Source organism: Scleropages formosus, chromosome 18 (genome assembly GCF_900964775.1).
Source record: "Scleropages formosus chromosome 18, fSclFor1.1, whole genome shotgun sequence".
In the NCBI taxonomy this organism is placed as follows: domain Eukaryota; kingdom Metazoa; phylum Chordata; class Actinopteri; order Osteoglossiformes; family Osteoglossidae; genus Scleropages; species Scleropages formosus.
In genome coordinates, this window is record NC_041823.1 from 3621487 (window position 1) to 3636390 (window position 14904).

The window sequence follows — 14904 nt, forward strand, 5'->3', positions numbered from 1 at the left end:
CGCTGCCCCCGGAGCCGCTCGCAGGGCGTGGGGACGGATCTGCGCGGCGACGCGCGCGGATGCTGCGGAGAACGTCGTCGCTAGGGGGCGGGCGGCCCCGTTGCCAAGGTACCGGGCGGCGGGACACGTGGCGGCGCGCGTGACGCTCGCGCGCTGGTGTCGCCGAAGCCGGTCGAAGCGCTGCGGAAGTGCGCGTTCGGTTCCGCTTTTACCTGGTTTTAACTGTCGATTCAGGCTGTGAGCTCGAAAGCGAAAGTGTCTCATCATTCTGATGGAGTTATGGCACCTTCTCTAGTATATGAAATAATAAGAGCGGTGTGATAAACAGCAGGCTGTAGGGCAGGGTAACCTATCAAAATTTTCTTTATTTATTGATTTAAGGAAAATAATGTATTTATTAAGTCGTTTGCAGCAGGAACACAGGTTAGGGGAGTTGTGTGTTTGGATTATGATATGAAGCTTTTCCAGAGACACACATATTTAATTTCTGCAGCAGTGTTTGTCTCGGTTTCGTTTCTCCTTGCGCACTCCCTTCTGTGTGTGTGACGCTCGGCCCGCCTCTCCAAAGCTGACTCTTACTCTGGTACAAGGAAACTCCCACTCTGGACATATGGAGAATGAGGCAGAAGCTGCGAGAAGGTACAGTCTGTTCTTCTCATAGGTTTTTCACCTGAACTGCTCTGGGTCACACATTGTATGTGACTGTATTACATGGGACACAGTTAAATAGGAAGGTTGGCTGGGACACCGAGCAAAAGTGAAAGGGAAGCAAAGTAAGTGAGTCATTTATTGTAGTTGACCATGGGGTTAGGATAAGAATAATAATAATAATAATAACAATAATAATGCTCTGTTGTAACACATGTTATTTTAAATACTGAGATTATTTTTAAAAAAGTTAGAACTGTCTGTCAACTTTTTTCATTAAATCCCCAGATTTTTGAAACCAACTGTTCATTCGTCACAAATCCAGCCTGAAATATACATTGTTTTGTGTTGAGTGTTTTTGTGTGTGGCTGTTGCTGTAGATTGACCCAGAGCTCCTTGTAGGACCATTGCGATTAAATCAGATGTGACTGGTTGGGGTGAGGTCTTCTTATGGACACTCTTTATTCTCATCCCAAATGGACTGCAGTCCCTCCGGTGACAGGAAACCAGCAGAAGCTAACATGGGTATACCAAGGATGGAGGTGGAAAAGATCTTCCAGGGTCAACAAGGCGTTGGATCAAAGCAGGTGGAGAAGGAGGATGAACAGCAGGGGCTGGAGGGCATGGCAACCCAAGATGAAGGCGCAAGCAAATCTCTTCGGGGACAAACTTCACATTGTCCTCCCACACAAAATGCATCTTCTCACTGTCCAAACCCAGAGGTTGAGTATTTTCTGGGTGAACCCTTCCACTGTGAGACAGAGGACAGGGACAGGCTCACTGTGCTCACCTGGAACCTTGATGGGCTGGACTTTGAAGACCTCAAAAAACGCATTGGCGGGTTGTTCTCCAACATCAAAAAGTAAGACCTTTACTACACCTGTTGGGCTGATCAAGAACTCACAATTTTGACCCTCAAGCGACCGAGTTCACAGGTGTTAAAACACATCCTAATGAGATCAGGTGACACTACTAAAATATGTGCATAATTAACAAAGTTATATAGCTGTTGCTAAGCAACATCTTTCAAAACTTGAAGGCTCTGAGGACCAGCTTTGTGCACTTTGACTTAAATGCACTAACTGACCACAGAACTTGCTATCATATTATTGCAGTTGCTCATTATTTGGGTTGAGCTTGATCAGCTAACTGGGAGAAGAGGTTCCACATTTGACAAATATGTTTTCCCAAAGTTATAGTAAGAAACAAGACCTGATGACACACATCTTAAGTAAGCAAAAGTGCTTATTCCCAGTCCAACACCCTTTGTTCTGTGTCACACGGCATGCTAAACAAACATATTGTGCATTAAAGCTGGGAAATGTTGACATTAGTGCCATGTTCCGTGTCCGGATGAGAAAGGACGGACCCGAGTGCAGGGCGAACAGGAAGTTTATTAGGGAAATCCAAAAGTCGTAATCTCAGACAGGCAGGGGTCACCGAGGGGCTAACGTCGTTCAAGGGGATGATCCAGGAAGCGAAGTCGAGAGGAAGGCGAGGGGCCGGTACACAGGAAAGCCAGCCAGGTAAGAGGGTACAGGGATCGGGGAACAAGGAGCAAGGAGTCGTAGAGCAAGTGTCTCATGGGAAGCTTGGGCACATGACAAACAAGATTCCGCATCAGACTTGGTTTCGTTGTTACCTTTTATGCTCCCGCCCTGACTGGTTCCCAGGTGCATCTCATTGTGCTGGTAGCGTGGGCGTGGCAATTAGGTGTGCACTAACACAGGAGTAGCAGCCTGGTTCAGTGATATTTCAAGAATTTGTTATATTTTCATGACATTTATTATAAATTTTCTAAGAACATTTTCTTCCCTTTTAGATTTTTTCCAATTTCTACCTGTAGTAGAGCGGAGACAAGCTGCGTTTCCTCTCCGAGCCCATAGATGGCAGTACTGAGCACCAAACAATTGGAGTGTGGGACCACTTCAGTTCATCTCACTTTTACAGTGTTTACAGCTACTGTCTTTTATTGCCAAGTGTTATCGATAAATAAAAAACTACGAGTGTTTCACATGTTTATGGGACAATTGGTTAACAGTAGGGCTGAATAGGAGCTTGTGATGATATTGTTATTTGCATTCATTTTAAATTAGTTTTTTATTTAGTGGTTGAAACGACTCTGGAGTTGTAAACAAAACAAGTTACAAACAAACTTCTGGTCTCAACTGTGTCCATAGGATGAAGAGTGTATTTTGAACATGGCACCATCTGTGGAAAGCTAGCAAAGGAATGAAGGGGCCGAGGACAAGCCAGACCAGTCAACTACAACGGGCGTGGTCAAAGATATAACCTGTACCGCGGTGTAACACTGATTCTCCTTTTCCACAGATACCGCCCAGATGTCATCCTCTTGCAGGAACTTATTGATCCCTATCTGAGAATCCTGAAGAAACATTTTGTTAATTATGAGTTTCTTAAAGGTACAAGATTTGCCTTCACTGATAAAAATGACTATTAGGTGGATTTTTCTTAATTTTATTTCTAAACTTTTATGCGATATGTTGTATACATGTATTAATGTATTTATACTAATATTTATATGTTGTATTCCAGGAAGTGAGCTCTTTTACTTCACTGGCATCATGCTGAGAAAATCTCGAGTGCAACTCCTGCAGAGCCACATTGTCAATTACCCGACAACAGAGATGGGGAGGAACCTGCTCATGGCAAACGTATGTCTTCTCGCGTCTTTGGGAGGACAACAAGAACTCGGTGACTCGGAAGACACACGTTCGAGAGCGCCTTGCGTTGCTCTTTCTGTTATTTCCTCGTCGTTATTGATAACGAACAGAGCTGACAGCACATGATCTTTACAAGGAATAAAACTGCACTTGATCTTTTATTGATCTGAACAACAATTTGGGAACTTAGTGGGGTGGAAGAGTCATGTCAATGTCCCCCAACTCCCCTCCCTGTGTGCAAGGTGAACTTCTTTGGCCGTGAGCTCTGTGTGATGACCTCCCACCTGGAGAGCTGCAGGGCCAACTCTCAGGAGCGCCTCAACCAGCTGAGGAGGATGTGGAAGAGGATGAAGGAGGCACCGGATAACGTCACCGTCATATTTGGCGGCGACACCAACCTGAGAGACTGGGAGGTGAGGATGTCTTCTCTCGGCATCGGGCTTCTTCTAGAAAAATGGACGCTGCAACAGTGGGGTACTTCAAAACACCATTTAAGGTAAGTTCCTTCATTTTGCTTGTGATGAGAATTTTTGTTTGTTTCTGTGTTCCTGGACAGATTAAGAAGTTGGGAGGTCTTCCTCAAGGCATTTCTGATGTCTGGGAGGACCTCGGGAGCCCGGAGGACTGCAGGTACACGTGGGACACCACGACCAATGACAACAAAGAAATTCTTAACGATGTGCGGCTTCGCTTCGACCGTGTTTTCCTGCGAGCGGCCAGGGATGGAGCCAAGATGGTCCCAGAGAGCATGAGCCTCGTTGGACTGGAGAGACTCAAGTGTGGATTCTTCACCAGTGACCACTGGGGCATCCTGTGCACCTTCGCTGTCCCGCCTCAAGACACTTTAAACAACATCAGGTAAACTAACTGCATTGAAACCTGAATCTGCTTTGTTCTGAGAAACAATTAATTACTTTTTTGAATGTATAATTGTCACGACAGGCCGAGAGAACCGGGACTGAAAGACCCAAGTGTGGAGTCGTTCGTCTGGAGTCAGGATCAGGCAAGTTCTCGGTATCGGGGACAGGCGGAGGGTCGGTCGATTGGCGGTCGGGGTCAGAGCGAGAATCCATGGGCGAGGTCAGGAGACAAAGCGAAGAGTCGGTCGAACAGCGATTGGAGTTGAAACAAAGATTTGTGGACGTGGTCAAGAAACAAAGCTAGGGGTCAAAACTGGAGAACGTGAACTGAGAACTGGAGATGCGTTTGAGCGAGGAGTCACAAGGAAGGACGGTTGTCCCTGTTGAGATTCCACAAAGGTATGGGAGCTGAGGAGGGTCTTTTTAAGGGTGAGCGGTTAATCAGGTGCTGGAACAGAGTCAGGTGTTGTCTGTTGAGTTGTGGGCATGGACGTGACAATAATATGGAAATGTCACCTCCACGCCCACAACTCAACTGACAGCACCTGACTCTGGTCCAGCACCTGGCTAACTGCTCACCCTTTAAAAGACCCTCCTCAGCTCCCCTACCTTTGTGGAATCTCGTCAGAGGCAACCGCCCTCCCTCGTGACGGCCAGTGCACACTCAAAACTTGTTCTTTGGGCTCGTCTGCTGGTTTTTGTCCATTCGCTTTGTTTCCCGACCACTTCCACGGATCTTTGTTTAAACGCTGACCGCCAACTGACCGACCTTTCACTTTGTTCCCTGACCTCGTCCATGGATCCTTGCTCTGACTCCGATTGCCGATCGACTGACCAGTCGCCTGTCCCCGACTCTGAGAACTTGCCTTATCCCCTGAATCCAGACAAACAACTTCGCACTTGGGTCCTGCCGTCCTGGTTCTCTCGGCCCAGCATGACAGGAAACGGCAAAGAGCTGTAAATTCTGTTGATGTCATAAGGAAATTTTCTAACTGGTCAGCAGACTAATAGAGAAGAAAGAGGAGCTTTCGGCTATTCTAAGACAAAAGGGTCTATAGATGCATTTGGTATCTTGGGCCAAAGGTCAGTGATCTGATTTATAGTTCTGTTAACAGATATAAGGCCAACTTTGAATTGGTGACCGATGTGTGTCGAGTAGGACCTTACATGTAGAGTTGGATGGACCCACAAGGCTAAAACAAGCAGGGAGAACCTCCTGAGAAGATTCGTTGGGAAGGTTTCAACCCTCATGTCCACCTTTCAGTTGAGAATCCCCAGGCATTGAAACACACCATAAAAGTGGTGGATTAAGGACTTGTGGTTGGATGGAGGGAGGTCAAGGGGAACAAAGTGTCTTTCAAAGCAGAGGTCCTGGGGGTCCATACGTGAAGTTGTCTGGTCTCTTTATTGTTGAGGAAAAAGAATTCAGTGTCTTTAGAACAGGTGACCAGGTGCATCCAACCAGTGAGAAGAAAGGTGGAGAAGCACTGACTGCTTATGTTATGTGAAAGGCCAGTACAGCACACCAGGACCAACAATCTAGGGTTGTGATCCCTATATTTAAGGAAATAATATTGCATGTTGCAGCTATTTTGGGACTGAACTCCTAAGGATGCCTCTTCCCCAGATGCCATTGATATTTATGATACTGATAATATTTATACTCTTCCCAGAGAATCAAGCATGATAAATACATTTTTGTAGCCTTGTTGTGCATCTAAGTAATGCTGTTTATTCTGTTCCAAAAGAGGCTGCAGTTCCTTCAGTGTGAGGAAACCTGTGGAGACTGACATAGATGAAGGCCTGAGTTCCAAAGGACCAAGGTCAGAGGTAGACAAACAATTCCGGGGTCAACCTAGGGTTGGAATAAAGAAGGTGGAGGAGGAGGAGATGCTGTCTGAAATCAGGAATGTGAAGAAAATCAAGGTGCAAATGAGGCCAAAGGACATACCCACCCAAGATGAGAAACCATGCAAGTCACTTCAGGGACAACCGCCACCTGGTCCTTCCCCACAGCAGGAGACTACCAAGGGGCCAGTTGTCCAGAGGCAGTTTTGTGGAGGTCGGTCTTTCCAGGATGAGTTGCACCACGATTTCTCCCCTGAGGGTCCAATCCCACATGTTGAGTCTCTCCAGGGTCAACCTCTTGAGAAAGACATGAAGGACCAGGACAGGCTATCAGTGTTGACCTGGAACCTTGATGGGGTGGACACTGAAGACATCAGAATGCATGTCCATGGGTTAACCTCCAACATCAAGAAGTAAGAATTTCAACAAACACATCAGTTCACTCACCAAACATTTCTGGCATTCGTGGCACAGAAAGATCCCTCGGTATCTATGAAGGCTGAAGTCCATAAGGAAGATGAGGGACAACAAATTCACTGAACATGTCACTTTTCTCACAGCAGACAGCTCATCACCACTCATTCATTTTCTTATTTCTTCACTTAGGTACCATCCAGATGTCATTCTGCTTCAGGAACTTATCCCATCATATCTGAGAACCCTGAAGGAACGTTTAGTAAATTATGACTTTCTTCAAGGTATGAAAAGTCCATTATTAATTTTCTAAAAATCATTTTTATTTAAGCACTTACATTTTATTTCAAACTGTTCATCGATCAATGAAAAATCTTTTTTTTTTCAACACATGGACTAGAGTATTATGAACACTTAACAACAAAAATAATTTTTTAGACAGAATTTTTTAACTTATTGACTGTTTGTAACCGAATGAACATAAACTGCGTTTAGCTGCCAAGTACGTACATGGTGGCAAAGAGCATCAGAAAATAATAGGACTCTGGGACCACTAATTCAACTCACTTCCACAGTGTTTACAGCATAGGTCTGGTGTTCATCACTACCGATGATTACAGTAGTGCCAGTACTAAGAGACACTGTTACCATGGACACAGTAAGGGAGACGATAAAGAAAGATGAATAATGGGAAGATCAAAAACAGCGCACACATTTATGGGATAAATCAGTTAAAAATCTTTCTTGAATAGGAGTTTCTGCAGACAGTATACTTTTTTTTCACTCTTTAAAAATTACTTGTAATTAGACCGTAGCTGATAAGTTTAAGTTTTCCCAGAGTGGTTTTTCAAGTATTAAAGCTATCTCCAAAGTTTCCGCAGAAGGAAATGTGCAAATATATTGAGGGATCCCTGTATTATTAAGCTTTATTTGGTTGTGACTTAACAGGTAAAAGCAACTTTTGAGTTGTGATTGGCTCTCTGGTCCCAGTTGCCTTTCTACCTTGAGGAACCAGTGTGTCAACACTGATAGCCTGTCATTTGTAAATATAATGGATTTCATGAGCAAAACTGATAAACATACCAGACTGTCTATTGAGCTCTGCTGTATTTCAGGAAGCGAAGTTGCGTATTTCACTGGCATCATGCTGAGGAAGTCTCGAGTGCAGCTGCTGCAGAGCAACATCGTGAAGTACCCAACAACGGAGATGGGGAGGAACTTGCTCATGGCCAATGTATGCATCCTCTGTAGGATGGCTGTGGGAGGCAATCAGTCAGTCAATCAATCAGTCTATCACTCCATCTGTCTGTCCATCTATCTATCCATCCAGCCATGTCAGTTGAAGAATCTGATAATGTCACAGTATATCACATAACAAAATGGTCTGTAAAAGGGGTGACAGTAGAAAAGGGCACCCTGTTGCCATCACAGTGCTCCTTTAGCCCATTTGCTGCCATTAAACTAATTAAAGCCGACCTTTGTTTAGCTCATACTAGTAGATAGGAAATTATATTCTGGTGAATTATGGTGTTTCCAAGTGAGCGATAATTTCATGAGATGCAGCAGAAATGAAATCGCTCCAGCAAGTAAACAGGGATGGTAAAAAGGGCAGGAAATTGCTGAAAACTCCAGACGTTTGCACTGGTTACAGCCGGAAAGGCTATTAAAAGGGACATGTACATCGTTCCCATGTGCTCTGTCCATCTGAATGTGTCCATCTCCCCTCCCTGTGTGCAAGGTGAACTTCTTTGGCCGTGAGCTCTGTGTGATGACCTCCCACCTGGAGAGCTGCAGGGCCAACTCTCAGGAGCGCCTCAACCAGCTGAGGAGGATGTGGAAGAGGATGAAGGAGGCACCGGATAACGTCACCGTCATATTTGGCGGCGACACCAACCTGAGAGACTGGGAGGTGAGGATGTCTTCTCTCGGCGTCGGGCTTCTTCTAGAAAAATGGACGCTGCAACAGTGGGGTACTCCAAACATCATCAGTCCGAATCACACCTCTAAAGGACTGAGACGTTTTGGGGACGGTTGAAGGGCATCAAACCCTTTTCTTCAATAAGGGGCCAATATATTTTTCGTTGAAAATCGGCTTTTTATGACAGCCATGAATATTATTCAGTGGTCATATTTTATGGCTGTTCTGATCATTGTATTTCACTCTCCTCAAGTTGTCTGTGTGTCACTTTTTCTGGGTTCATGGACAGGTTCAGAAGTTGGGAGGTCTTCCTCAAGGCATTTCTGATGTCTGGGAGGACCTCGGGAGCCCGGAGGACTGCAGGTACACGTGGGACACCACGACCAATGACAACAGAGAAATTCCCCACCGGGTACAGCTCCGCTTCGACCGCTTTTTCCTGCGGGCGGCCAGGGACGGCGCCCAGATGGTCCCGGAGAGCATGAGCCTCATTGGACCGGAGAGACTCCGGTGCGGACGCTTCATTAGTGACCACTGGGGCATCCTGTGCTCCTTCGCTGTCCAACCGCAGTGACCTGTCACTGTGATGCTAGAAGACGGACAACTTATGAACACGGTTACTTTACCTTCCCTCCTGTGTAAAGTCACCCCAAGAAGTAAAGCGGGTGCCAAGTCTTACGCTAATTTGATGTTATTATTTTAGTTATTTTTATTGTCGATAATATTTCAATCCTTAGGAATTAGTGCACTAGAGTTGGAGAGATGCAATGCTGTGTTGCACTGCATGGTACATTATGGATATGTGCTTTAAGAGCAATGAGACCTCTATAAAGTGCATTATTACCACAATACACACAGTAAAATACTTTCCCTCCAAAACACAAGTTCAACATAAAATAAATCACAATTTCCAGAATAAAACACCAGGATTTGAGATAACATTGACAAAAAAAACCACTTAAGACAGAAGTTATGATTATGTTACACTGTTATAACACCTTTGGACTATTTTCGAAAAGGTTTAAGGAGAAACTAAAATATAAAAATATGTTCCCTTCCTCTCAGCCAACGTATACAGGCAGTTTATACGTTTCATTCACATGTTTCAGAAGCATTTCTGTGCACTCTCATTGGCTGCGTAGTATTGATGGACGTGTCGCTCCTCCTATCGGATCTTGCGATGCTCCTGTACAGCGCTGGTTGGTTCTCTGTGGGAAAAGGCGACGGAAGAGGGTGGGGAAATTGAAAAGGCAACCTACAGCGTAATAATCGAGCAGCAAACATGATCATTTTGCACACGGTGCCACTTAATGTTTTTCACACATTTTTGGGGGTCTAGGTTAGACTAAAGTGGCATTATATTATTACCTTTGAATTTTTCTCATGATGCCCTGCAGTTTCATCCTCCCCTCCATAGGGGGGCGCTCTAAGCACAGCGCAGTTTCTCCCTCCTATGGCTCAGTTACAAACGCTTAACAGTTTGCGGTGACCTCTAAAAAGCTGATATATGTCTGCAAAACACAGAAACACACACAGCAGTCTGGAATCTAAGGGCAGTCTAGGGATAATGGCATGTCCATCCTGTAGCATACTGACCTGACCTGATATTCTCTATAATAATAAGAATAATAATATCATCTTGCGGTATGACCATCCTCAGCCAGCTCTGTGGTCTTTTTTCTGGCAGTTACTTATGTCATTAATGTTGTTTTTTTATTTAAACACTAAATCCTTGGAATCAATACAAAATAAGAGCAACAAACGCACAGGAATATGTTCACTGTTTTTCGTGTGTTAATGGGATTCATTAAAGATTAATTATATTTTCCATGTAACTGATTGCAGTTGTGCTGTATAAATCTCAGAGCTGAGGGAAGCGAAGTCTTGTTCGGGAATCGTTTCTATTGCGCTCCAAAGAGACAGATAACTTCAGAAGTAAAGAACCTCAGATCAGAATCAACAGCGTCTTTGTTCTTTATTGTCACAACACACACAGTGATCGTAAAATTCAGTTTAACAACGATGTTTACACGTCTCCCTGACTATTTGGATTTTTTTTTCTCTGTTTTTTTTGTCTTCTGCTTCTGTTTATTTGTATAAGCCAACAATGGTTTAGTTATCTCTCCTTAGAAACCGTGGGCAATCTCGCCTAACCGCACCGATAGGAATGTTCTCCCTGGGAAAAAAAAAATCAAATACATTAAAAGCAAATCCCGAGAGCAGCGCTGTGTTTTCATTCGGGAAACAGATTTCGCTCCCATTTCCTCTGCTGTTTAATCCAAGCGAAATGAAAATATGCCCATACAGTCATCTGGAAATTAGGAGAGATAGCCTGCTGTCGACAAGAATAATTATTTGCTATTGGCAGGGCTTCCAGCGTGGGCTCGGCCGCGGCTCTTTGCGTCGCCCATTAGGGCCGCGGATGAAACCTGTCAGCGCGCTGGAAACGGGACAGCTGGTGGCGGAGAGACGGCCCAGAGACGAGCGCTTCCCTCGCATTGTGATTAAGCGCGGAAGCGCCGTGGCACAGGCGGCCGTCCCGGCGTGCCAGACCGGGATTTGTCCTCGTGTGTTCACGCAAATATCATAAATGGCAGCAGCGGAACAATCCTTAAATTGAATATGTAATCACCGAATAATAGGAGCCTAAACTGACCATTTAGTTCTGAAAGCTCCTTTGGCCTCTTCATTTCCCCCCCCCCCCAGGCTCACACATTTTGGTGCTACATGGTTATGACTTGTTTATTGCCACAGGAATGATTTCCAGTGTAATTTTCTCCAGCTTGGACTCCGGCTGATTTGCATAATTAATCCTTCGGCGCAGAGTCACCAGAGGATCTAAAAATGGTATTAGCGGCATGGCGCGCTCCCCGAGTTACCGTTTCCACTAACGGCGATGCATGCTTTAATAATGGGTAGTATGGTAGTACAGTGAATAGCGCTGCTGTCCTACAATGCCTGGGTGGGGCGAGAGGACATGGGTTCGATCCCTGTTCAGTCTGTGTGGAGTTTGCATGTTCTCCCTATGTCTGTGTGGGTTTCCTCTGGGTGCTCTGGTTTCCTCCCACACTCCAAAGACATGCTGTTCAGGTTGAGTGACAGAGAGAGCGTGTGTGCTCCACTGACGTATGGATGAGTGACCCCGTGTAAGTAATGTATCTAGAAGTGTAAGTCACTGCGGTGAATAATAACACTACATAGAGTTCATTGGAAGTCGCTTTGGAGAAAAGTGTCCGATTAATAAATAAATGTAAAAGTGTGGGTGTTGTGTTTCAAAGGGTTCAAAAACACTGTGTAACATCAAGCTGTATTGGGGAAAAACGGATGAAAACACGTAATTTTTTACCAGTATGACAATATATTCCGGTAGCAGTTTTCGTTTATCCATTTATTGTGAATGAACTCATGGTGTAACAGAAGCTATAAGCTCCTCACCTTCAGCACAGAAGCTCAAGCTTCATTTCACTCTATATCTCAGGAACCACTCGCTGACACGGCGATATCGCAGTGATCTTTATCCCCTACATGCTTTTTCTCTTCTGAATGGATTTCATAGTCTAAAATGAAGAAGTAAGATGATTTTCATGAATTAGCCTTTTTGCACAAGCATTTTGAAAGCAAAGCAGACCAGAGTACAGTATGATTTGCAGGGTGTCAAAACCTCAGGTAGGCTGGGATTGGGCTTTTGTTACCTTAATAAAATTAAACACGGGAGAAGAGTGGATTTTGAGTGCGGAGAAAGATTTTTTTAAAAAAAAGATCAAAGACACAGCCTTTCTACGCCCATCATCCTGAAACTCCGCCTCTCTCTGGAAACGGACCAATCACAGCTCGGTTCTCTGCTCAATTACTCAGTTCCATGCTATTGCGGAGACCGTTTCTCTGCGTCTCACACCATCATCTCACACAAAGTGTACAGGTGCAGCATGCATTGTCGGTGAATGGAAAGGTGGAGGTTGCGTTCCCTCTTAGAAGATCCTTCGCTCGTAATCAGTGCTTTGCATTTTCGTTTGTGTATTCATTTCTTACAGGTGACGGGATGCTGCACAGTTATCACAAATATGAAAGCAAGAACAATTAAAATTCACAGAAAGCAGGACAACACTGTTTTATATCTGGAAAAGGTCCTCAAATGTACCAACATGACCACAAAGTTGAAAATTAGAAGTGTCACTGGTCATTTCTATAACACCATATGGGTGGGAAAGCAGGACTGAAGAAAGATGGGCTCCTCTGAGCTGAGGTACTGGAGGAGAGTTCTAAGGACGCCATGGACATCTAGGAAAACAAAGAGACGGACGTTGGAGAAATCAGACCAGAACTCGGACTAGGAGCACAAACGATGAGACTGAAGTTGTCACACTTCGGACGCGTCATAAGAAGATCGGATTCCCTCGAAAAGATGGTGATGCTTGCTAAAACTGCGGGAGGAAGAAGGAAAGAGAGGGCGAGCAACAAACAGATGGATGTATTTAATCGCAGAGGCGATGAACACACCTTTTTCAGCACTAAGGGCACAAGTGGAGGCCATAAAATTCTGGAGGAGGTCCATACTTGTGGTCGCCAACAGCTGACACAGACTCAACAGCAGTAAAGGACACCAGCAACAAGATGCAGTGGAGTATGTGTGGGCAAAAGTAGCAGGACCCAGGGTCCTTACAGAGCAAGTGAGCTGGTCCAGGCACTGAAACCATGGTCTTGATGAGCTTTCGCCCTCCTGCCAGAGAACTGTGGTAAAATCCGTTTCAGTGGGACAGTTAGACATGTGGTGGGGGATAAGCCGCTGGAGGTGTCCCCTTGAGAGACACAGCTTGGAGGGTTCATTAAAATGATTAACGTCACGCCAGTCACGGTGTTCACGGCGCCCGTGTGTATTGTACCTGGGAATTTCCTCGCGGCGTACAGGTGTTGAGGTCCTGGACCAAATGCCGACATACGGATCACGCCGCTGATCGCATCGGGAGGGCGTCGCCGGAAGGGATCTTCCAGTGGACTCGCATGCGGAGCTGACGTTGCGCAACAGTGGCTCAAACCCCCACGGCAGCCTGTTGAGGAGCACAAGCACTATGTGTGCGTGCCACTGAGCATCATGGGAAACTTGTGGAAAAATCTAGAGGCCCCCGAGGCGGTGCTGTGGCGCTGAAATTTAAAATTTGTAAACCCTATTCGGTTTGATCAAGTTGAAACTGCGTGCAAAACGGTGTGAAACTACCATTTCCGTTTTATCTCGAAGTCTGGATCTTTCTGTGTTAACCCCGAGCGGTAAAACGTCTCGCGCCCCCCACCTGCACCTTTTGATGAGCTGCCTCCCTATGACGACTGTCACCTGCTGGCGAGCCGTCGCTCGCAAGTCTCATCGCCACGGCAACACCACGCCGAGTTCAGGCCGGGGCACCTGAGCCGTCGACAGCGAGTGTGAGCGCACCGCTCGGCCCGTGACTCATCCGCCAACCCGTTGGCATGGCGACACCATCGCACCACCAGTCTGGGCAAAGCTCAGATCGGCCCGGCTGATAATTACCGCTGCAGCCGAACGAGTTTTATCGTCTAGGAGACATATTTAGGGTTTGATAAGGCAGAACTGCCAATAAGGATAAACTTGAGGTGGCCAGATAACGGCCAGGGGGAGGAGGGAAGAGCTGAGCAACATGTGGATTTGACCATACAGAAAGAGAAAGAAGCCAGATATGGCGAGCGAAAGGAGCAACAGGGGACCGGTGCGTAACAATCTTAAATTTAGTTAGGGGAAAAAGCAGCAGGAAGGGCTGATAAATGTTATTTCAAGGCGAGTGGATGGATGGAGGAGCTGTGGAGCAGCAAGGGGTGATCCAAGGGTCCCAAGGATCCTCCCTGCAACTGGACCCTCAGGCAACATCTGCAGCCCAAATCAAAACGCCCAGCTATGTAAGTGTGTGAAGAGCGGAGCCGAAATCTCCACAAACGCCTCTGGACAGACGTGTCCCACAGTCATTGAAATATAAAATACACCTTTCTAAATAAATGATTATCTGGGTTATTATCATCATCTGTATTGAATGAATTTGGAATTTAAGATGAAGGTGATGTGTTAGCACACATAGAAGAGACCTCAGCCGTCACACATTACATTTACATTTACATTTGTTCCTTTAGCAGACACTTTTCTCCAAAGCGACGTACATCTCAGAGAAAATATAGTGTGTTCATTACATTAAGAGAAAGAGACACGGCTGCAGAAATGTGACTCCTAAGCAAAGCTGTTTTGTTTTGTTTTGTTTCCACTTGATGCACCGATGTTCATCGCTCGAGTAGGTGCATAAAACGCAGGATGGATGAATCCTGATATAAAAGAAAAATTTGTAGGAAGGTTAAGGTACACAAACATTTACTTACAATACAGGAGTAGCGGTTGTGTAAAGGGTTATCTGGGGATGATCGTGAAGTTACGGTGCATGAACATTTACACCGTACATGAGCTGGAGAGATCTCGGGCGAAGTGGGTCCGGAAAAGGTGAGTTTTAAGACCCTTTTTAAATGTGGACAGGGATTCAGC

The 14904-nt window shown here is 45.5% G+C and overlaps 1 protein-coding gene across 4 annotated transcripts; it reads left to right on the top strand.

The window, feature by feature from the left end:
* Positions 1 to 64: 64 nt before the first annotated feature.
* Positions 65 to 10326, top strand: tdp2a (tyrosyl-DNA phosphodiesterase 2a). Of its 4 annotated transcripts, none has more exons than XM_029259836.1 (12): positions 65 to 108; positions 569 to 639; positions 1136 to 1510; positions 2980 to 3071; positions 3205 to 3323; positions 3575 to 3745; positions 3889 to 4190; positions 5941 to 6453; positions 6647 to 6738; positions 7570 to 7688; positions 8193 to 8363; positions 8662 to 10326. In XM_029259836.1, exons 2-12 carry the CDS (start codon positions 611 to 613, stop codon positions 8944 to 8946), a joined length of 2268 nt encoding a protein of 755 aa, XP_029115669.1. In that variant the 5' UTR covers positions 65 to 108; positions 569 to 610; the 3' UTR covers positions 8947 to 10326. The 4 variants fall into 4 exon arrangements, with proteins under 4 accessions (XP_029115669.1, XP_018618204.1, XP_018618202.1 ...); XM_018762688.2 differs by lacking the exon at positions 65 to 108 and adding an exon at positions 168 to 344; XM_018762686.2 differs by lacking the exon at positions 65 to 108 and having other exon boundaries at positions 168 to 639.
* Positions 10327 to 14904: the final 4578 nt, after the last annotated feature.